Here is a 19,985-nt window from a genome sequence, read left to right as displayed (position 1 = left end):
GAAATGGCTGCTGCTGCTGCTAAGTCACTTCAGTCGTGTCCGACTCTGTGTGACCCCATAGACGGAAGCCCACCAGGCTCCCCCGTCCCTGGGATTCTCCAGGCAAGAACACTGGAGTGGGTTGCCATTTCCTTCTCCAATGTGTGAAAGCGAAAAGTGAAAGTGAAGTCGCTCAATCGTGTCCGACCCTTAGCGACCCCACCGACTGCAGCCTACCAGGCTCCTCCATCCATGGGATTTTCTAGGCAAGAGTACTGGAGTGGCTTGCCATTGCCTTCTCCTAGGAAATGGCTACTTACTCCATTATTCTTGCCTGGAAAATCCTATGGACAGAGGAGCCTAGCGGGCTACAGTCCACGGGGTCGCAGCGTCGGACACGACTGAGCGACTAATTTTCACACTTCACTTTACGAGGTGGAAACTGCTTTGTGAACTGCGTCTCGGCGCAGAGTGGAGTAACAGCCATGTCCGAAGGAGTGAGCAACACAGGCTGGGCTGAAAGCCTCATTAAGAGAAGGACCGGTCCCGCCGGCTCCCCGGCTAGGCACCGGCGCCTCTCTGCAAGCCCTCCGGCCTGGGCGAGGCGTCAAAGGCCAATGGGCGCTCGGGGGCGGGGCTTCGCCGCAGGACGCCCCCTTCGGGCCTGTGGGGGTCTGGGTGTCTAAGCCAATAAGAGTGTGGGGGCGGGGCCTGGGTAAGAGCAGGAAATGGCGGCCGCCGCGGAGTCCGTAAGTGCAACGGGGGCGGGGCTTGGTGTGGCTCCTCCTGCACCCGCCCCCCCAATATTCCCAGGGTGGGGAGGGGGTCTCCGCGTCCCGGGCTAGTGGTCCAGACACCAAGACGAATGTGGAGGGGGGCCTTGGACGCGCGGGACAGAGGCGGGGACGGGGCCAGAACACAGGTCTGGTCTTCAGCAAGAAGGCTCCAAACGCCCCTGAGCCCCCCGGGCCTGCTTCAGTTTTCCTTCGCATCTCAACAGGGCCAGCAAGCCCCGCTCCCCATTCCCTCCGATTCAGGGGGTCCCATCGCGCTCCTCTTTGTGGTCTCTTTTCACCAGCTGCCCCCCTGCCGCCATGCTGCCCCTGCGCCTCTGCCGGCTGTGGCCCCTCAATCCTCCCTTTTGGTTCTTCGCAGCGGCCGCCCGGCAGCGGTGAGTCGGGCCCCCGGGATCGGCCCCGTCGTTCAATAGGTTCTTGTTGCTGACCTGCCCAATTAAAGGCGCTGCGCTAGGTGCTGGGATAGCTCTGTGTCAGGCGCCTTACAGATTTGTCGGGTTACTTTCACCTTCAGTGCTGAAGACACAGCATCAGAGATTAAGGGATAACCCCCAAGGTCATACAGATCTGAAATGTGAACCCAAGTCAAACCCAGTGTCCTTCCTGCAACTCAGGTGGTTGTTAAGTATCACTGTGTATAACACAGGAAGGCTGTGGGGGGTGGGGACTTACAAAATTGCAGATTCCTGGGCCCTACTTGGGAGATTCTGATTTGCAGGAATGAAGTGGGGCTCAAGAATTTTTTTCTTTTTTTTTTCTTTTGGGCGCACTGCAGGGCATGCAGGGATCTTAGTTCCCTCACCAGGGATGGAACTCAGGCTCCTTGTGGTGGAAGCCCTGAGTCTTAGCTACTGGACTGCCAGGGAAGTCCCAAGAATTTATTTTAAAAAACATGATCAAAACGAAAAACAAAATATAATTTTCAGGTGTTTCTGATGCAAGGAGTCTGAAAACTACATGTGGAGACATTTTGATCTGCCCCATATCTGGAATACTTAAATAGACAAGGATGATTTAGAGAGACTATCCTTGGTACCTTGCTCAACCCTGAGCACCAGGATGCTGAGTTGAAGGGTGGCCCAAGTGGGTAGGGAAGGGGTATCCCTGTGTCTTTCTTAGCCATGGCAGGATTGGGCCTCTCTCCACAGGTCTGGCCCCAGTAACTACTATGAACTCTTGGGGGTGCAGCCTGGTGCCAGCGCTGAAGAAGTTAAACGAGCTTTCTTCTCCAAGTCCAAAGAGGTACCAGTGGTTTTAAGTGGAGAGGGGGAAGGGAAGTCTGAGCCAGATGGGGTATGCTTCAAATTCTCAGAAATGGAGCTGAGAAGCTCACTCTGACTGGTGCACATTCCCTCAGCATTCACAGGGAAGGGGAGGTGCCCCAGGGGAGAGATTTGCCCACGTGGGAGGAAAGGCTGGGGGGCAGGAGCCAGGAGGCCTGTCTGATGGGCTGGGCTTGGTTCTCTTGGCCTGCCTGCTCTTGAGTGAGGGTCACTCCCCAGGCAGGGCCTCTGGGAATGACATGAGCCCTTGGGAGTGGACATTATCAGGATGGGTCCCGGGAAGGGGCATGGAAAGGGAGATGAGGGGTCTTGCTCCACCCCAGCTGCACCCTGACCGGGACCCCGGGAACCCAGCCCTGCACAGTCGCTTTGTGGAGCTGAGTGAAGCATACCAAGTGCTGAGCCGTGAGCAGAGCCGCCGCAGCTATGACCACCAGCTCCGCTCGGCAGCTTCCCCAAAGTCTCCAGGAACCACAGCCCATCCCAGGTCTGCTCACCAGGCACACAGGTACAGTAGTCCAGCCCCCAGCTCACCACCCCCAAGTGGTGAGCCCTTGGGCGTGGACATTATTAGGATGGGTCCCAGGAAGGGGCGTGAAAAGGGAGATGAGGGGAGTGGAGGGGTGAGACAAGGCTGGGGAGCAGGAGCCAGGAGGCCTGTCTGGATGGGCTCATCCTTACACTGTCCCTTCTTCTTCCTCCAAGCAGTTCTGGGGCACCCCCCAATGAACAATACTGGGCCCAGTTTCATAAAGTGAGGCCTCAGGGACCAGAGTCCAGGCAGCAGCAGCACAAACACAACCAGCGAGTGTTGGGGTACTGCCTCCTGATCATGCTGGCTGGCATGGGCCTGCACTACGTTGCCTTCAGGTGTGTGACTGCCTAGGGCGATGGGCAGGGGGCAGGACAGTGGGCAAAGCCCAGTGTCAGCCACCTAACCACACCACCCCTGTGACCTGCACCCTTGTGTGTCCCAAGCTAAGAACTGCATGAAACTGCTCTCCTCCAGAGCCCCTTCTGACTTGGCAAAGGCAGCTGTGCACTAAGAGCTCATGTCATTTCAGTATTTTTATCATTCGAATTTAAATCTTTGGTGTTGATCGCCAGAGTGCTGGAGCCAACCAGAAAGCCTGCACAAGAAGGAAATGAGTCGAGCTGGGCCTTACCAGCAACTGCCCTCATTTGTTTCTGCCACCCTCTCACACATGCCATGCCACTGAGCTTCAACAGTAGAGACACCTAAAGGCCAGTGCCCACTGCTAGCACTGTGCCTAGTTCGGTGATCGAGTTAGAACAAACCTTTCTAGTCTCCTTCAAGGACCTCTCTGACGTTCAGAGCTGCTGTCATGACAGTCAGGGACCTGGGTTGCCATGAGACCCTGGACAAGTCCCGACCACTCTGTGCCCGTCTCCTCACCTAGCACGGGCAGTTCGACTGAGGTCCCCACTGGTGTAAAGCTGTGAGACCCTGGAGTGGAGGGGAGGGGAGTGAGACTTGGGGGACAGCAGAGATTGGGGGTCCCAGTGTTCTTTGTAACCCTTTTGCAGGAAGCTGGAGCAGTTGCATCGTAGCTTCATGGATGAGAAGGATCGGATCATCACAGCCATCTACAACGACACTCGGGCCCGGGCCAGGTCTGTCCTAGCTCTTCCCTGCCCTCTCTTCCCTGTGCCGGCACCACCCCCCAGGATCCCAGTCCCGACCACCCAGGTGCTCTCCCTGCAGGGCCAACAGAGCCAGGCTCCTGCAGGAGCAGCGGCAGAGGCAGCAGCTGCAGCCACCACCCGGGCCGCCCCAAGGCCCCGGGATCGTGCCCCCGGGCCCCTGAGCCCGGGCCCCTTGGAGAGCTCTCCTTGGATGGGGCCTGCGGAGTACCCCCTTCTGGGATGCCCCACGCCCCAAAACGCGTGCAATAAAGTGATTCTCAGAGCTCTCGTCTGGCTCCCTCCTACAGGCCCGGGGCCCCCCGCCCCCGGCCCCGCCCTCCGGGTTTTGGTGGCGGCAACCCGGGAGCCCGGCCCCCTGGGCGGTGCGTCCCCTTTCCCCTGCAGCGGCGGGAGGGGGGTGTGTGTGTGGAGGGGGCGGGCCCCGCCGGCGGCCTCGCCCCCCCCGCCCCCGCCCCGCCCCCGCCCCGCGGCCCGGTGGGGAGCGCGTGTCTGGGTCACATGAGCCGCCCGCCCGCCAGCCCGGGCCCGGCCCCCCGCCGCCCCCGCCGTCCCCGCCGCCCGCCGCCACCACCGGCCGCCCTCCCGCTCGGCTCCTCCGGCCGCCGCCGCCGCCGCTCCGTTGCGTTGCGCTGCCTGCGCCCAGGGCTCGGGAGGGGGCCGCGGAGGAGCCGCCCCCCGCGCCCGGCCCCCGCCCGCCGCGCCCGGGCCCGCGCCATGGGGCTCTGGCTGCCGCCGCCCCCCGCGCCGCCCGGCTAGGGCGATGCGGGCGCCCCCGGCGCGCGGCCCCCGCGGGCACCATGAGCCCCCTGCTCCGCCGCCTGCTGCTCGCTGTGCTCCTGCAGCTGGCCCCCGCCCAGGTACGTGCGTCCGCGACATCCCGCCCGCGCGCCGTGCCCTCTCTCAAGGTTGGCGGAAGTGGGAAGGCGCGGGGTTCTTGGGGATCCACGGGGGCGTCTCGGGAGCCCAGCCCGGGCATCCCCCGGGAGGAGTCCCTTCTCGCCCGCCCGCCCGATTCCGGGGCCACTCCCCCGCCCCACCCCGTCTCCTGGGCGCAGCCGGGGGCGGGGCCGCCTCCGTGCCTGGCGGACGCAGTTCGGCGCCCACTGTGCCCCTTCCTGATCTGGGGCCTGGTGAACTAGCCCCCCAGGCTTGGAGATTCGAGGCTGCTGCCAGAGCGGGCCTGGCTGGTAGTTAGCCGGGGCAGGCCCCAGGTGGCCTGGAGAGGACAGGTAAAGCTAGAATGACCCCAGGAACACAGCAGTTCGGGAAAACTGTCAGAGGGGAGTTTAAACCTCCTGACTTCAAGGGCAGAGCCCTGGGGAGAAAGACATTGCCAGCCCTTCCTGGAGTGCACCTTGGGTCCAGGTTTCTTCTCTCCTACAGGCCCCCGTCTCCCAGCCTGATGCCCCTGGTCACCAGAAGAAAGGTAATAGTAACAGAACTTTGCACCAGCTGGCGCTCAGAATATTTGCTTCCAGCCCTGATTGCAGACTCCATGTATTTCTCATCTTGTGTAATCACAGCCTCTCTGTAAGATGCAAACTCTTAATTCTGCCCATTTCACAGAAGAGCAGATGGAGGCAATGGGACGCCTGGCATCTGGATGAACAGGGCAAGGAAGACAGATTGGGTGGGCAGAAGCGGGGGCTAGTGGAGGGTGGCTGTGACGGGGGAACTAAGGAGAACAGCTTCTGGACGCAGGGGTGGAGGAACCAGGGGGCAGCTGCAGGAAACCCTGGGGGAACTTAACCCTTACGCATCTACCCCCAGTGGTGTCATGGATAGACGTGTATGCTCGTGCCACCTGCCAGCCGCGGGAGGTGGTGGTGCCCCTGAACATGGAGCTTATGGGCACTGTGGCCAAGCAACTGGTGCCCAGCTGCGTGACGGTGCAGCGCTGTGGCGGCTGCTGCCCTGACGATGGCCTGGAGTGCGTGCCCACTGGGCAGCACGAAGTCCGAATGCAGGTAGGGGGCAGGGGGCATGTGCCTGGCTGGATGCTGGCATTCTGGGGACTGAGAGGTGGCGGCCAGAGCCCTGGGCGGTGGACAAGGTGTTCGCACCCCTCCAGCCCTGCAGCGCCCCTTCCCGTCTCTCTCACTGTGTCTCTCCCTGTTCTGCTGAGCCCAGATCCTCATGATCCAGTACCCAAGCAGTCAGCTGGGGGAGATGTCCCTGGAAGAACACAGCCAGTGTGAATGCAGGTGCCAGCGAGGCCCCACTTCGGAGTTCGCAGAGATCAGGCTTGGGGGGTGCTGGGTGTGGCGATACACCACAGCAGGGACAGGTTTCCAAGGGTAGAGCCGGGCAGGCCTGGGATCGAGGGCAAGAGAGAGGAGAATGCTTGGCTTCCTGATCCTCTCTGTCCTTGTCTCTGTCCGTCTCTCTTACTTTTCAGACCAAAAAAACGAGAGAGTGCTGTAAAGCCAGACAGGTGAGTCTCGGGCTTTTGCTGGGGTGGTGTTCGAACCCAGGCTCCTTGCCCAGAGTCACGTGTGGCTGGGGCAGGGGGTGTCAGGAGGCTGTGGTCCCCTCCCCTCCTTCTCCTCCCCAGCCTGTCCCTACCCTCCTCCCCTTTTTCTCTGCTCCCCAAGACTCTGTGCTCTTCCCTGACCCCAGCCCCTGGGAAGACTTCCTTCCCACCCGAGACACGTTGCTTCTCCTCCTAGGGCTTCCACTCCCCACCACCGTCCCCAGCCCCGCTCTGTTCCGGGCTGGGACCCTGCCCCTGGAGCACCCTCCCCAGCTGACATCACCCATCCCACTCCAGCCCCAGGCCCCTCTGCCCACGCTGCCCCCAGCGCCGCCAGCGCCCTGACCCCCGGACCTGCCGCTGCCGCTGCCGACGCCGCAGCTTCCTCCGTTGTCAAGGGCGGGGCTTAGAGCTCAACCCAGACACCTGCAGGTGAGGAGTCGGGGGTGGTGGCCAGGCCCTTCCTGGAGCAGGTCCAGGTGAGCCAGCAGGTGGGAGAAGAGCCAGGGAAAGGGAAGCTTTGACTGGGTTGAACAAATATTGACCCAGTGCCTAGCTGGCACTGGGGTCAGCAAAAACAAGGCTCTTGTTCTAATGCGGGAGTCAGACATATGATGCCAACAGAGGATGTCAAGGGCTGTGGTGAGTGGTACCTGACATCGTCTTTGAGAGGCTAGAGATGTCCTGGAAGAGGTGACATCGCCAGGAGTGGCAATGGAAGGATAGCCTTCCAGCTCTGAACCGTCTCAGAAATGCCTATGGTAGATGTTGATGTTCTGCCTTACGGGCTCTGGGAGGCCAGGAGATGTAGTGGAACCCTGGTCCACCCTTGTTGAAGGCGCTTCTCACCACCCCTCCCTTCCACAGTGGGGTCATGTGGTGGCATTGTGTGGGCTGGGCCAGCTGGGGCTTCCCAGGAGTGTTAGGGGACAACGGGGTTCACAGAAGGTAACAGGCAGGTGCATCTAGAGAAACAGGGGCTGAGCTTCGGCGCCATCGTGGACAGACCCCTTCTTCCCTTCTCAGGTGCCGGAAGCTGCGAAGGTGACAAACTGCTTTTCAGACTCAGTGGGGCCCCTAGCCTCACAGCCCTCCCCCCAGAGCGGGCAGGAGGGCAGCCTGGTGAGAACCGTCCAGTCCCCAAGACCTCAGCCTGGGCAGAAGCTCCTCCGGGACCCGGGCCTCTCGGAGGGCCTTCCAGCTGCCCCTTGTCTCTCCAAGGCTGCCATCCAACAACGTGGACAGAGTTGGATGAGAAGACCTGGAGGCGCCAAGAGGGGCCACGTACCAACCTGGAAGAGAATGGGGTCCCAACTCAGTTGTTAACCACCTTGTACAAGTGAGCATCTAACAGCTGGCTCCTCTGTCCCCTCACTAAGAAGACCCGATCCTCTATGAAAATGTGGGAGCTGGACTGCAGCGTAGGAACTGTGAACCCCAGTCCTGATAAAAGAGATGGAAGGAACTATCCCTGCCTGTGTCCCTGTCTGTCACTGTCCAGGCTGGCTGGTTTGGACATGAACGCCTGCGTTGTACTGCCTCCTAGACACAGAGCTTGGAGGAGATGAGGTCCAAAGACCCTCCACCACAGGTCACAGAATGGATGCCAGAATCGTGCATCCTTCACTTTCATGCTGCGCTAACGGGTCCTGCCCCTGTGTCCATCGCAAGGGCTCCTTTCTGGAAGGAGGTGACCAGTGAGCTTGAGGTGGGACCCAGCTCTGCCGAATGCCGTTGGCTGTCCCTGCCCCTTTCTGAGCCTCACATGCACACACAGAGGGAGCAGATGATCGTTGTTGTCTGGGCCCTTGGGTGCCAAGAAGGTTAAGAGTCAAGTAATAGAAATACCCATCTTCCCTGCCAGGCTACACTCTGTATTTGCACCTTTTTGCTTCATGCAGCTTAACTTTATATTTTTTCAACTGCAGTCTTCACTCTTGCCTCCCTTGCATCGTGGGCTCCCCTCGCTCTACTTGGTCCTCTCCTGACCTTTGACCCAGCCCAAACTCAGTGGTCAGCTTTCTGCCTGCACCCTCTAGTGCCCCTGGGACTCAGTGGTGAGGGGAGGGGGTGAACTGAAAGGCAACCTTGGGCACCGGTACTTTGCCCCATCAAAGCAGAATATTCAGGGCAGAGTTTAACTCAAAGCAGCTACCTAATGGAGGCCTTCCCTGAAGTCATAGAGGAAGGGGTAGTGATCTTGTTAGGCCCAAACTAAGAGTGACGTTAAACCAGAAGAGATGGTTTCTGACAAGTAATTGCTACTTTCAAATCATTTTCTCAGTTACGCTGTTACAAAAATGTGAGAGTTCAATTAGTGAGACAGATGAGGGTTACGGCACCAAACCCATTTAGCTTGTCTGATGAGCATGTTCTTCGTATGTGCCTTCTCACCTAGCCCTCAATTCAGAGGTCAGTGTTGTGATTATCTTCCTTCTTCAGTTGAGGAGATAAGCTCGGAAAGGCTGACTGACCTGAGGATTTGGCCTCAGATCATCTGTCTCCCTAACATTCAACTTAGGTTCCGCTGCCTCTCAATTGCAGGTTCAGTTGGCCTGCAATGTGGGAGACCTGGGTTCAATCCCTGGGTTGGGAAAATCCCCTGGAGGAGGGCATGGACACCCACTTCAGTGTTCTTGCCTGGAGAATCCCCATGAACAGAGGAGCCTGGCGGGCTGCAGTCCATGAGGTCACAGAGTCTGACATAACTGAGCGACTAACCACGACGGCAGGTTCATTACTTCAGTGGGACTCCCCAGGTGTATCAGTGATAAAGAATCCACCTGCCAATGCAGGAGATGCAGCCTTGGTCCCCTGAAGTAGGAAACGGCCACCCACTCCAGTATTCTTGCCTGGGAAATCCCATGGACAGAGGAGCCTGGTGGGCTACAGTCCATGGGTCACAGAGTCGGACACGACTGAGTGACTAAGCACACACATGTTTATTCCTGGGTGCTGAAGTGACTGGAAGTAAGTCTGGATGGGGAATGGACCCAGCCAGACGGCTACAGTCATGACTCGGTCATTGTGCCCCGGGTAGAAGCAGGCCTGGATGCTGGAAGAGAAAAAAGCTAAGAGCATTTGCTGTGGGCCCAGCTGTGCACATTACTGGGGGACTCCAACAGGGACCCTGTGGGGTGGATGTTATCAAGCCCAAGAGTCAGCAGGCCAAGAAGCTTGTTCAAGGTCACACAGTCAATGAGTGGCAGACTCAGGATTCAAACCCAAGGCTCACTCTGAAGCTAGGCTCTTTCCACAGCAACTGAGGGCTGTGGGTCAGAAGAGGCCCAAGGGCAATCAGGAGCGCCAAGCTGGGGGCGACAATAAAATGGCGTCTCAAGACCCCTCTGGGAACCCGCGCCCGCCTGACCTTAACTTCACCTCAAACGGAAGTACCTTCGCCCCTTTCGGAAGTCACTTTCACCTCACCTTAAGGACTACAAAGCCACCGGACGTGACGTATAGGTCACATGGTGCCGCGGGGGCGGGGCTATAGAAGAAACCGCCCCAGCGGGCGTCTGGCCGCGGGTTTTGCACGGTCCAATGAGGGCGGGCGGCGTGGCCAGGTCTGGTAGCGACGATGACGCGCCTGCGCAGAGACGGCGGCACGACTGGGGTTGACTCCGGGGGCGCGGCGAGGAGGTGAGCGGGGGCCACAGCCCGGGCTGGGGGGAGCCGGGGTTCAAGAGGGAAGGCTGGATCAGGCGGGGCAGGAGCGGGCTGGGGCTCCGAGTGTCAACGAGGGATAGGTCACGAGGAAATTGACTGCTGGGGTGTTCGAGCTGTCCGGGGATGCCGCAGGGGGAGGGTTCTCACCCCTCACGGGGCGGGGCTCCGGGAGTTGGGGCGGGAAGTCGAAGGGCAACGGGTGGAACCTCTCAGCTGGTGCCGGTGGGGGGCGGAGCTCGCGGCCTGGGGGCGGGGCTAGAACCGGTGCGGGGTGGAGACTGGCCCTTGGAGGAGGAGCTGGAAGAGGCGGAAGGAGGAGCCTCGGGTTTGGAGGCCGAGGAGGAAGGAACCCAGGCGCTGGGGGCGGGGCTTCAGCCGGTGAGTGGCGCGGCTACCGTCCAGGAAAAGGGGTCTAGTTCTGTCGGGGGCGGGACTACAGGGTCGGGGGCGGAACCACGCCCTCTAAAAGGTGGGGCCAAGGAGCCTAGCGAGGGGGTAGGCCCAGGTAATGGCCCGGGGCGTCCACGCGGGGGCGGTCTCCGCGGTGGCCGTGCCTGGGGACGCGGTAGGCCTAGAACTCCCCCGGGAGAGGTGGTGTGGGTGGAGCGGGCTCGGCGGCCACCCGACACGGGACCAGTCTGGGTGCCCCGCAGGCCCCCGAGGGCTCAGAGTTGGGGCGGCGCCTCGGGCGGAGGCACGGGGCCAGCCTGGGGGGTACCTCCGGAGGACAAGGGCTCCCCGGAGCCACCCAGTGGCGACGTGTGGGTGCCTCGGGGCCGACCCCCTGCGGCAGCCGCAGATGTGTGGGTGTGCTGGGCGGGAGGCAACTGGGTGTGGCATGAATGGGGTCGCCCGGTCGGGGCAACCGCTCTGCAGCCAGATAGGGTCTGGACTTTGCGGAAGGGGACGGGTGGAAATTGAAGAGCAGAGCTGGGGACCGGGAGGGACGGAAGGGCAGGGGGTGAGCAAAGGGGCGGGACCCTGGCTGCTGTGGCCTCCCCTGACCCCCTCTCCCCGCTGCTGGGGTCCTCGGGCAAGCCCCCTTCTCACTGGACTGGTAAGTGTGGCCGTGGAGCCTGGGGGAGGGGGCGGTGATCCAGAACAAGGGGATCCCCAGGGGCAGGCAGGGTCCACGGTGGGGTGGAATCCTCCCGGTACCTGCCGGTATTCCACGCCCTCCCGTTCCTCTCCCCCGGTTGGTTGGTCGGGGTCTGTTCCCAGAGAGATGAGGCTGAGCTGGGTCTTGACGGTACTGTCCATCTGCCTGAGCGCCCTGGTCACGGCCACAGGGGCCGAGGGCAAACGGAAGCTGCAGATCGGAGTCAAGAAACGGGTAGACCACTGTCCCATCAAATCGCGGAAAGGGGACGTCCTGCACATGCACTATACGGTGGGTGAAGGGGTGGAGCTTTGGGGGGCGGGGCTTTGGGGGACAAGAAAGGAACCGGGAGCCAGGTTTCTCTGCCAAAAGGTGAATCTCTTGGGCAAGTCTTCTCATCTACTATGCATGGTTCTGTCTTGCTCTTCACGGTCTACTCCCAGGTTGGCATCAGCAAGCAGTGACAGTGTACTGTGAGCTGCCCAACGTTCTATCTCCTGCTAGGACTGTGGCCACCAGTGCTGTGGGGTGCCACCTCGATGGGAAGAGCACTGGGGGTGGGGGTGTCAGAGCAGACGCTCCATCTCACTGGCCTTCCCATGGTCTCATAGGGGAAGCTAGAAGATGGAACAGAGTTTGACAGCAGCCTGCCCCAGAACCAGCCCTTTGTCTTCTCCTTGGGCACAGGCCAGGTCATCAAGGGCTGGGACCAGGGGCTGCTAGGGTGAGTCATGGGGCCATGGCTGTGGTCCAGGAGGTAAACTGTGGGAGGCAAGCCCCAGGGATGGGGGGAGGGAGCAAGGAGCCTGGTTGTTGCCACATGCTGAACATGTGTTGTCCTGCAGGATGTGTGAGGGGGAAAAGCGGAAGCTGGTGATTCCATCAGAGCTGGGTAAGAGGCTCTTTCGGAGTGGGGATAGGGAGTTCAGGGTGTATTATCCATGTAAGGGTGAAGGCTGATTTAGTCTCTGCATCGATCTCCACTCAATTCATTCAATCCATGCCACTTCCAAGTCTAGCCTTGTCCAGCAATGAGGACAGGGCAAGACCATTGGGACACTTGGCCCTGGTGGCAACTCTCTGACCTTTTGCAAGCCCCCTCCCATCTCCCTGGTGGCTCAAATGGTAAAGAATCTACCTGCAATGCAGGAGACCCAGGTTCAGTCTCTGGGTTGGGAAGATCCCCTGGAGAAGGAATTGGCAACCCTCTCCAGTATTCTTGCCTGGAGAATTCCATGGACGAAGGAGCCTGGCAGGGTACAGTTCATGGGATAGCAGAGTTGAACACGACTGAGCGACTAACTTTCCCTTGTTTTTTTTTCCCATCTCCATTTCTGGCCTAGTGCTAGGATGGGTAGAGGCTTGGCTTCAGCCTGGTTGTCTGCAGAACACCTCACTCTGCCTGGCCAAACTCATTCTGTTTCTTTGTGTTATCTTGGCAGGGTATGGAGAGCGGGGAGCTCCCCCAAAGATTCCAGGTAACAGACCTTTCTGCCCCCCTCCCCATCTCCTGCATCCATTCCATCTCCTGGTGGCCCTAGTTCTCATTCTACTTCCCCCTCTCCCCTGCAGGTGGTGCAACCTTGGTGTTCGAGGTGGAACTGCTCAAAATCGAGCGACGTTCAGAACTGTAGCCAAACTGGAGAGGGGCGGTGGAGAGGCCCCCATCAGGGACCAAACTGTTTAAAGAAAAAAAAAAAAACCTTAAAACCCATGAAGTGAGCCTGTGTTTCTTTGTGGGCCCTGAGAGACTTAGAAACCGCAGCTTCAGCCTCCTCTCTCCCTCGACCTCCTCCCATCCCTCCCTCTCCTTTCAGGGCTGCAGAACCTTGGGGTCTAGTAGGCTCAGTGGCATGGAGGTCACAATGGCTAAGCCCTGGGTGGCATGGTGGCCCTTGTCCAGAGGGGAAAAGAGTATTCCTGCCTGCCGGACGCAGCATGGCTCCTCCCCAGCTCCCCAGCCACTTCCAGCTCCTAGTCTGGGAGCCAGCACTGGGCTATCGCCATGGCTACGTGGCCCTCAGGAAGGCCTGCGGTCACCTGGGGAGAAGCTGAGCTGGCAGCAGTCGGAGAGCAGTGTGTCCCCCCAAAAGAGACCAGGCGAGCCTGTGAACTGCACCAAAGGCGTATCCTAGCTTTATTAAAGGGCCCGCGCCGCAGTCAATATAAAAACACAAAAAGTCCCATCAGTTTAATAATAATAAAAAACCCCAAAAATGGAAAACTGAGGGGGCAGGGAAGAGGCCCCTGGGCCAGGGGCATGGGGAGCCCTGCTTGTGGCACCAGGCCTGGCCGCAGGACCCCCTGGTATTGCTGTTGCTACGAGGTTGGGGGGCAGCGATTGTCCTGTAGAGCCACCGTTTAGCTGGGTCGAGGACCCTTACTTCTTCTGGGGTGTGCTCAGCTTCTGCATGCCCCGGATCTTGTCCAGCAGGCCAGAGATGAAGGCCTGGAGGGAGGGAGGACATTAAGGAGACCAGATCCCATGAGGACAGGACCCCAGGCTCCTCACCCCACCCTCTGGGGAAACCACTTCCTTACCTCAGTGGGTTTGTAACAGTCAACCAGCAGCTCCTATGGGGCATGGGGGGAAAGGATAACTGTGAGTCTCCAGAACACGGACCAATAGTTCACCCGTATCCTCTTCCAAGGCACTGGAGATGCCATGGCTCGGCAAGTACCACTGGCCCCATTTGGTGGAGGCCGAAGCTGAACCCAAGAAGATCACAGAGCTGACTGCCTCAGATCAAGGAAGGCCTGACTCCAGAGGCTTGCCGACCCAACAACAGGCAGACCGCCTCCCTGCAGCCCTCTGGCCTCTGCTCCCCTGACCTGGCCCTGCTGCCCTCCAGCCCCTCTTACCTTGACCCTGGCAGCCCGGGTATCATCGCTCTCCATGTCCAGGAGTTCATCCACGTCGATTTCCAGCTCTGGGATCTCCTCTTCCTGGGGTAGGGGTGGGGGAGGAGGGAGAGACAAGGGCCTGAGTTGGGAGAGAGGGTGTGAGAGGGGCTCTGGCTGAGGCCCCTGCCCTACTGCAGACGGGAGCCAGCCCTCTTTGCCCAGCAGACAGCGGCAGCTGCTCTGAGGAAGAAAACAGATCAGGCCTGTGCCAAGGCAAACTGCCCAATGTGGGGGGGAGCTTCCTGTCCCTGCCAGTTGGGCACCCTGGGTGCCAGACAGCTAGGGCTGGGGATCCTAGGCTGGGAACCCTGCAGATGTGTCTCCCCAACTTCCGAGACCCCCATCTCAACCAGAGCACAGATGGGGCCAGCTGCCCCAACTCATCACGGCCCCTTTCCCCTCCCCCAAACACCTGTCACAGCTTCCCAGGACTGGGGAGGAAGTGAAGGGTGAGGGGTCAGTGGGAAGGACCCAGGCCTGGTAAAGGGGAAACAAAGAGCCCATGCTTTGCCGAGGGAGGGGGTGCCTGCCACCCCTCCTCCCCCAGGAAGCATCTCTCTTGTCTGGAGCCAACTGCATTCCAGGGCTGGGCTAGGGTAGGCAGCACAGGGCAAGCCCACTCCTCCACCCTGGCCCTGGGGGGCCTGAGTCACCACTTGAGCAAGGAAGGAGCCACAGGGTGGAGAACAAGAACCCGGGGAGTGGGCTAGCTCGCCCCCCACGCCAAGGTGGACTCCAGATTAGCCCATTAGAAACAGGCAGGACACACGAACCCCAACAACTGGGTTGGCTAGTGCCTTAAACTGGTCTAGGCTGGCAGGCGATAGGTAGCTCTCCTTCCCAGCCAGCCTAGACTAGCCCCAGGTCTCCTGTCCAAGGCAGCGAATAAGAAAGAAGTGACTTAGGTCAGACAAGAGCATACATTGGGGGCGGGGAGTACAGAGAGCAGGGGAGCGCGCTTCATTAAGCGGGGTGCCCACTGACTCCGGGTGACAGGCGGGCTCAAGGTGGGGTTTCCAGGAGGCCCGAATCGGAACCGGTTTTAGGATGTCGGCGCAGGGTGGGGGACACACCTGGCAGTCGTAGAGGCGAGTGAGCTGCTCCAGGATCCACTCCTCCAGGTTGAGGCGCTTCCGTAGCTCCTTGCGGTCGTACTTGACCGTGACCTTCCCTTGGCGCCTCACTGGGCCCTCGTCGTCCGCGCCGCCCGGGCCCTCGCCTGCAGCCCCAGGGGGGCTCTGAAAGTAGACGCGGGGCCCTGGGCCGCCACTCCCCGGTCCGGGGGCCGGGGCCGCCAACGCCGCGCCCCCCGCGGGGCCGCTGTCCGCCATGGCGGCCGCCGGGGCCACGTGCGCGCGTCGGGCCCCTCCCTGCGCCGCCGCCTCCCGGACGCCCGCCGGCTGGCTCCGGGCCGCTGGCTCGGGTTAGCTCGTGAGCTCGGCTCCGCGCGGCTCCGCGGCGAGGGCGGCGGCGGGGGTGCCCGGGGGCAGCTGCAGCATGCGGAGCCCCCGGGCCTGGCCTGGCCGCGCCCCGCCCCCTCCCCACCGATCCGCCCGCCCTTTGTCCCCCGCGGCCGCCGCCCGAGCCGCCGCAGCCGAAGCCGCTTTCTCTGTCTGGATCGCTTCCCCCGCCCCCCGACCACACCCCCTTAAAGGGCCAGTCCTGCAGCTTGCCCCTCACCCCTACCCCGCCCCCGGGCAGGGGCCAGGGGAGGATCTAGTCCTCAGAGGTTTGGTCTTAGCTGTCCCCTCTCCCTTTTAACCTTCCTGCCCTACACCCAGGCGTTTTAAGCGCCCGGTGCGAGGATTTGCGCTCCAAGGGGGAACCTAGTCTTCTGTTGGAGCAAAAACAGGGGCCGGCTGAGAATGGAGGGGAGTGGGCACTGTATTCGGGACAGAGGTCCGAGGAGGAGACCTGGGAGCGCCACCCCCTCCCTTCGGCCAGCGGGGGACAAGAGGCGTCTTCGCGCTGACAGACACGTGGACTGGGCTCCCGGGGGTGGAGGGGTGGAGAAGACGGACAGGCGCTGCCCAGGTCACTGGACGCCCCCCTCCTTGGGGTTCCGCGCACCCCATGATGGAGGCCTAGGTTGGGGGTGAGCTGAGCCGGCCGAGCGGCCTGAAGGGCCAGACCCCGGGCAGCCACCGCCCACCGGCCAAGATGGCGGTCGAGGATGGGATTGTGGGAAATGTAGTTCACAGAGTCCTGCCCCGCATGGCTGCCCCTCCCCCGCAGCGGAGCCCGGGCGGGGAAAACTTGTTTGGAGCGCCCTCGTAGGGCTGGTCTCCACAGGGCGCGGTCCTCCGCACCCTGCAATCTCTTGTGTGTGCAAACTGAGGTTTAAAGAACTTGGAAGTGGAGGAGCCAGTACTCAGGATAATAAAGATAATAATAACTGCTGACCCTAATACGAGTTCCACATAGTCGGTTCTTAAATAGTGTCTCTCATTCACTGGTTCATAGTCCGTCTCGCATTTCTCAACTATGGGTTCTGTGAGGCTGAGACCTGTCTGGCCCTTGTTTACTGCTGATACCCATGATTGAGTGGACCCGCTCAGCTTCAAACCACACGGATCTGGCAAATTAACTGACTTGCTGAACTCTCTGCACCTAGGTCAGACTCACAGTCGGTGTTTAATTGGTTGAACAAATGACCGAATGAAAAGCTTCCTGTGTGCCTCCATTTCCTCCGAAGGTTGTGGCAAAGATTAAATAGGAAAGGACGTGGAAGTTTCAGTGATTGCACCACAGAGGTTAAGTCACACACCCAGAGAGCAATGGAGCTCAGCTTGTCTACGCAGGCCCCCTGACACAAAGTCACTGCTCCTACCGCCACACAAGGTTGCGCAACTCTGTTTCAGATGCTTCCACAGACCACAGAGGACAGGCTCACCCTCTGCAGTCCCAAGCAGAGTCTCCAGGTCCTAGAGACACTAAGTCCCAGCCCCTCTGGATGCCAGACACCCTCTTCAGCAGATGGGGTTCAAACAGAGGTCGACACTGGCCCAGGTTCATACAGTTGGTGTGATGCTGCAGACACACCAAAACCCAGGACTTTAGGCTTACCTTAAACCTCCAACCTTTAGGTTGGAGAGTACAGACAAGGAGAAGGCAGTGGCTGAGAATGCTGTGTGTGGTGATGGTGGTGGTGGGATTCATGCCAGATGGGCTTCTCCCTGAAAGGCCTGAACAGGGGGCACATGACTCATGTGGCTCAGTGATGGGCTGATACCTTCTCCCTCCCTGGCCCCCGTCGGGCCTTAGCCTCTCTTTGGCCAGCCTCTGGGGCCAGGGAAGGGCTGACCCTTCTTCTGTGGTTTAGGAAGGACCCACCCTTTCTAAGAGAGTCCCATCCCCAGCCTGGGTTCTGACTCTGAGCTTGGCCTGATGGGAGAAGCAATTTACCAAATCCAAATTCTGCCCCACGCCCCACCTCACCCCACCAGGGTGGGTTTGCTCTTTTTAAACTGGAGCACTGATTCAGGCCTGGGGTGGTGGGGGCGGGGGAGGCTTGCAGTAAAGAGGGAGGCTGTATCATAGTTCGCTGTGGGAATGAAACCTATAGGTGGTGAAAACTTGGGGACCAGTCCCAGCTCTGTCCCTCCAGATGCTATGACCCTGAGCAGTGATCTTCCTGTCCCTCCTCCCCTCAAGGCTGGTGTGAAGGCCTCCTATCATTTCCAAATTTCATGGTGTCCTCTGAGGGGTCTCTAGGCTGAACAGGGAAGACAGAGCCAGGGACGCTCTTCCTGAATCCCTCTCTCCACCTTTTGTGCCACCCCCAGGACACTCCCAGGTTCCTCGGGCTGACTCCCCTATCTGTCCAGTCCCTCCCCATGGCCACCTACTCTATGTTAGCATAGATGGCCATGATGGCCTGCAGCCGCCTTGGAGGCTTGACTGCCTAGCACAAAACCTTGGAGCGGAATAACTGGGTCCAAATCCTGCCTCTGCCCTAGGCTGAGAGGCCCTGAGCCAGTCATTTACCTACCCTGAGCCTCTTCAAAGGGGCTGATTCCGCTGACTTCTGGTGATTTGCGGCTGAGGTCGGTGCTCCAAGACCATATCCCAGCCCTTAGCCTCCTGTCTGAACCTGTTCCTGTGCTGCTACTCATCCTTCCAGCCCCAGGCTGTAGCCTCCCCAGCCCCACCTCTCCTGGGGTCCTGGCCCACCTCCCCCAGAGAGCAGCTGAAGCTGCTTTCACTGCCTCCTAAAGCAGAGGCCCTAGGGAGGGTCCTGTGGCTGAGACCGCTCCTTTAATCAAGGGTAGAGGCCGGAAAGACTGCGTTCCTTCCACCATTACGGCTTGCCGAGAAACCCTATTACCATTACCAAGGCAGGAAGAAAGTGTGCAAGGAGGAAGGAGCCCTCTAATGGGGGTTGCCCTGGCCTCTGGAGACATGGTGGGCGGGGAGGGCCGGAGGCCCAGGAAACAGGCTCCCATCTTGTTTTTCAAGAAGCTGCCGCCTAGAGCTTCTACCCCTAAGCTCAGGCCATGGCTCCAGGCCCTGGTGGTCCTGGCACCGGCTGGCAGGCCCCCTGGTCCAGAGCTGACCCATGTCCTTTCCACCCTCCTCCCTGGCATCCCCACGATCTGCTGTCCATTCCTTAGATATCCAGTACCCAGGGGTCATCTCATACCCATCTGCCTACTTCATCCTCTGACAGCCTTCAACTTCTGGACAAGGTGACGGAGGGACAAAGACTAGGTTTGGCCAGTAGACCTGCACCCAAGCTAGGGGAGCAGAGGCGCATCTCTATCCTGCATGGCTACCCAATGAGACCTTGTGGTCCCTGAGTCTCTGAGGGGTACGGCTCTGTTGCTCTGGTGAGAGAGGACAAGGATCACAAGTCCAGTCCTGCTTTGTCTCTTGAAGAGGCCCCTCCTTGAAGGGCAAGGAGTAAAGACAGGACAGAAGCTGACCTTCAAGACAGAGGGCTGCAATCCTCCTACCAAGCTGTGTGACCTTGGGCGAGTCCTTTCCCCTCTCTGGGCCTCAAGGAGAGATAATAATCACACCCACAGGGTCTCAGCCAAAGGCTAGGAGATCTGTTAGAGTTGGTGCTCAACAGGGTGGGGATTTTGAGGATGGCCAGTGCTAGGCAGGGTTCCCCTTGGGGGTCTGAGAGCCTGGGGCAAAGGCAGCCTGTAGGGCTGCCTCCTCCTTGACTGACCCCTCCTCCCCCAGAAACAGCTCCGTCTCTTTCTGGGTTTCTAGGTGACTTGGCTGGCCCCTCTGGATGAGTTCTACTTTAAACCTGCTGCTGCTACTGCCTCTGTATTGGGGGGGCTCCCACAGGGGCCCCCAGGCAGGAGCCCCCCCAGCCAAGCCCTGCGGGAGGGGCTGCAGCCCCCACCCATCTCAGTGCCCAAGCGCCTTCCAGCTCAGGTCCCTGGCACGCCACAGATTTCAGGGCACCTGCTGTGGGCCAGGCGTGGCAGAGCCTCTCCTCAATCCTCCTAGTTCCTGGACACCCAGGAGGCTTCTGACCCCTCCAGGCAAAACGACCAGCTGTCCCCTTCTCAGTTTGCAGTCGGGAGCCCCACAGGGACAGGTTCCAGGCTGAGCTGGAGGTGGGGGTGGGGGTGGGGGTGGGGAGTGGGTTCTGCGGAACAAGAAGGGCGCTGTTCCAGGGCTCGCTCTACAAAGCCAGGGTGCTTGGGTCCTCAAAGGAGGCGGCAGGCGCCGGGCCTCCCCGGGCTAGGGACGGGGGGAGGGAGGGCGCCTGCGACGGGAGGCCCATTAGCTTGCTAATTGCTCCCGGGGAGGGGGACCGAGCTGCTGCAGGAGGGGGTGAGGCGATGTGAGGGCCGGGGTTGGGGCGTGTGGGAGTGGCTTTTCCAGCACTCAGCTAAATGCTGCAGGAGTGGGGTGGAAGGCAGGTCTCTTCTCCCCCAGGCCCAAGTATTGCTCTCTGGTAATACCCCCGTCCCTGCTCCTCAGAAACAGTGGGCTGACCCCAGCGCCGGTCTTCAGCAGCGCCCTCTACACCCAGTCCCCTAGCTGCACCCCAATCCCTAAGCGCCCTCCCTCCACCCCGGGCCGGTTCAGCTGAATTCCCCTAGCGAAGCGCCCCAGTCCAGGCGCCCCCGGCTCCCATCCCTCCTCTG

At 60.4% G+C, this 19,985-nt stretch overlaps 4 protein-coding genes across 14 annotated transcripts; 3 read left to right on the top strand and 1 right to left on the bottom strand.

Annotated features, from left to right (window-relative positions):
* Window positions 1–663: 663 nt before the first annotated feature.
* DNAJC4 (DnaJ heat shock protein family (Hsp40) member C4) lies at window positions 664–3,990 on the top strand. Of its 3 annotated transcripts, none has more exons than XM_088832196.1 (7): window positions 664–728; window positions 1,058–1,150; window positions 1,925–2,018; window positions 2,383–2,567; window positions 2,765–2,929; window positions 3,608–3,694; window positions 3,786–3,990. In XM_088832196.1, the coding sequence occupies exons 2-7, from the start codon at window positions 1,074–1,076 to the stop codon at window positions 3,886–3,888; spliced, it is 711 nt and encodes a 236-aa protein (XP_088688322.1). In that variant the 5' UTR covers window positions 664–728; window positions 1,058–1,073; the 3' UTR covers window positions 3,889–3,990. The 3 variants fall into 3 exon arrangements, with proteins under 3 accessions (XP_088688322.1, XP_055271627.1, XP_055271626.1); XM_055415652.2 differs by having other exon boundaries at window positions 665–728; window positions 2,768–2,929; XM_055415651.2 differs by lacking the exon at window positions 664–728 and adding an exon at window positions 783–901.
* A 246-nt stretch (window positions 3,991–4,236) lies between these two features.
* On the top strand, window positions 4,237–7,668 carry VEGFB (vascular endothelial growth factor B). Of its 4 annotated transcripts, none has more exons than XR_016036353.1 (8): window positions 4,237–4,584; window positions 5,111–5,153; window positions 5,498–5,694; window positions 5,858–5,931; window positions 6,126–6,161; window positions 6,498–6,632; window positions 7,227–7,322; window positions 7,422–7,668. XR_016036353.1 is itself a non-coding variant. In XM_055415656.2 (7 exons), the coding sequence occupies exons 1-7, from the start codon at window positions 4,525–4,527 to the stop codon at window positions 7,246–7,248; spliced, it is 567 nt and encodes a 188-aa protein (XP_055271631.1). In that variant the 5' UTR covers window positions 4,243–4,524; the 3' UTR covers window positions 7,249–7,668. The 4 variants fall into 4 exon arrangements, 2 of the variants coding, with proteins under 2 accessions (XP_055271631.1, XP_055271629.1); XR_016036352.1 differs by having other exon boundaries at window positions 4,246–4,584; window positions 6,397–6,632; XM_055415656.2 differs by having other exon boundaries at window positions 4,243–4,584; window positions 7,227–7,668.
* A 2,017-nt stretch (window positions 7,669–9,685) lies between these two features.
* FKBP2 (FKBP prolyl isomerase 2) lies at window positions 9,686–12,681 on the top strand. 6 transcript variants are annotated; one of them, XM_055415659.1, is made up of 6 exons: window positions 9,686–9,842; window positions 11,091–11,259; window positions 11,580–11,692; window positions 11,814–11,860; window positions 12,411–12,446; window positions 12,541–12,681. In XM_055415659.1, the coding sequence occupies exons 1-6, from the start codon at window positions 9,781–9,783 to the stop codon at window positions 12,600–12,602; spliced, it is 489 nt and encodes a 162-aa protein (XP_055271634.1). In that variant the 5' UTR covers window positions 9,686–9,780; the 3' UTR covers window positions 12,603–12,681. The 6 variants fall into 6 exon arrangements, with proteins under 6 accessions (XP_055271634.1, XP_088688323.1, XP_055271637.1 ...); XM_088832197.1 differs by lacking the exon at window positions 9,686–9,842 and adding an exon at window positions 10,225–10,247; XM_055415662.2 differs by lacking the exon at window positions 9,686–9,842 and adding an exon at window positions 10,265–10,374.
* A 401-nt stretch (window positions 12,682–13,082) lies between these two features.
* On the bottom strand, window positions 13,083–15,435 carry PPP1R14B (protein phosphatase 1 regulatory inhibitor subunit 14B). The gene is made up of 4 exons (XM_055415658.2): window positions 14,946–15,435; window positions 13,831–13,914; window positions 13,510–13,542; window positions 13,083–13,417 (listed from the first exon to the last, which is right to left on the bottom strand). The coding sequence occupies exons 1-4, from the start codon at window positions 15,201–15,203 to the stop codon at window positions 13,349–13,351; spliced, it is 444 nt and encodes a 147-aa protein (XP_055271633.2). The 5' UTR covers window positions 15,204–15,435; the 3' UTR covers window positions 13,083–13,348.
* Window positions 15,436–19,985: the final 4,550 nt, after the last annotated feature.

This window comes from Moschus berezovskii, chromosome 25, assembly GCF_049115385.1.
Source record: "Moschus berezovskii isolate FMDL1 chromosome 25, NW_MosBer_1.0, whole genome shotgun sequence".
Lineage (NCBI taxonomy): Eukaryota > Metazoa > Chordata > Mammalia > Artiodactyla > Moschidae > Moschus > Moschus berezovskii.
This window is presented reverse-complemented; position numbering and strand designations above follow the sequence as displayed.

What these genes read in the sequence shown, in the direction of transcription:
- DNAJC4 (XM_088832196.1), top strand. Translation starts at nt 1,074, where the DNA reads ATGCTGCCCCTGCGCCTCTGCCGGCTGTGGCCCCTCAATCCTCCCTTT. An exon ending in GCAGCGGCCGCCCGGCAGCG is followed by an intron (nt 1,151 to 1,924) that starts GTGAGTCGGGCC and finishes CTCTCTCCACAG; the next exon opens with GTCTGGCCCCAGTAACTACT. An exon ending in TCTTCTCCAAGTCCAAAGAG is followed by an intron (nt 2,019 to 2,382) that starts GTACCAGTGGTT and finishes GCTCCACCCCAG; the next exon opens with CTGCACCCTGACCGGGACCC.
- VEGFB (XM_055415654.2), top strand. Translation starts at nt 4,525, where the DNA reads ATGAGCCCCCTGCTCCGCCGCCTGCTGCTCGCTGTGCTCCTGCAGCTG. An exon ending in TGCAGCTGGCCCCCGCCCAG is followed by an intron (nt 4,585 to 5,110) that starts GTACGTGCGTCC and finishes TCTCTCCTACAG; the next exon opens with GCCCCCGTCTCCCAGCCTGA. An exon ending in CCCTGGTCACCAGAAGAAAG is followed by an intron (nt 5,154 to 5,497) that starts GTAATAGTAACA and finishes ATCTACCCCCAG; the next exon opens with TGGTGTCATGGATAGACGTG.
- FKBP2 (XM_088832198.1), top strand. Translation starts at nt 10,378, where the DNA reads ATGGCCCGGGGCGTCCACGCGGGGGCGGTCTCCGCGGTGGCCGTGCCT. An exon ending in TGGGACCAGGGGCTGCTAGG is followed by an intron (nt 11,693 to 11,813) that starts GTGAGTCATGGG and finishes GTTGTCCTGCAG; the next exon opens with GATGTGTGAGGGGGAAAAGC. An exon ending in AGCTCCCCCAAAGATTCCAG is followed by an intron (nt 12,447 to 12,540) that starts GTAACAGACCTT and finishes TCTCCCCTGCAG; the next exon opens with GTGGTGCAACCTTGGTGTTC.
- PPP1R14B (XM_055415658.2), bottom strand. Translation starts at nt 15,203, where the DNA reads ATGGCGGACAGCGGCCCCGCGGGGGGCGCGGCGTTGGCGGCCCCGGCC. An exon ending in CCCGGGCTGCCAGGGTCAAG is followed by an intron (nt 13,543 to 13,830) that starts GTAAGAGGGGCT and finishes CATGCCCCATAG; the next exon opens with GAGCTGCTGGTTGACTGTTA. An exon ending in ACTGTTACAAACCCACTGAG is followed by an intron (nt 13,418 to 13,509) that starts GTAAGGAAGTGG and finishes CCCTCCCTCCAG; the next exon opens with GCCTTCATCTCTGGCCTGCT.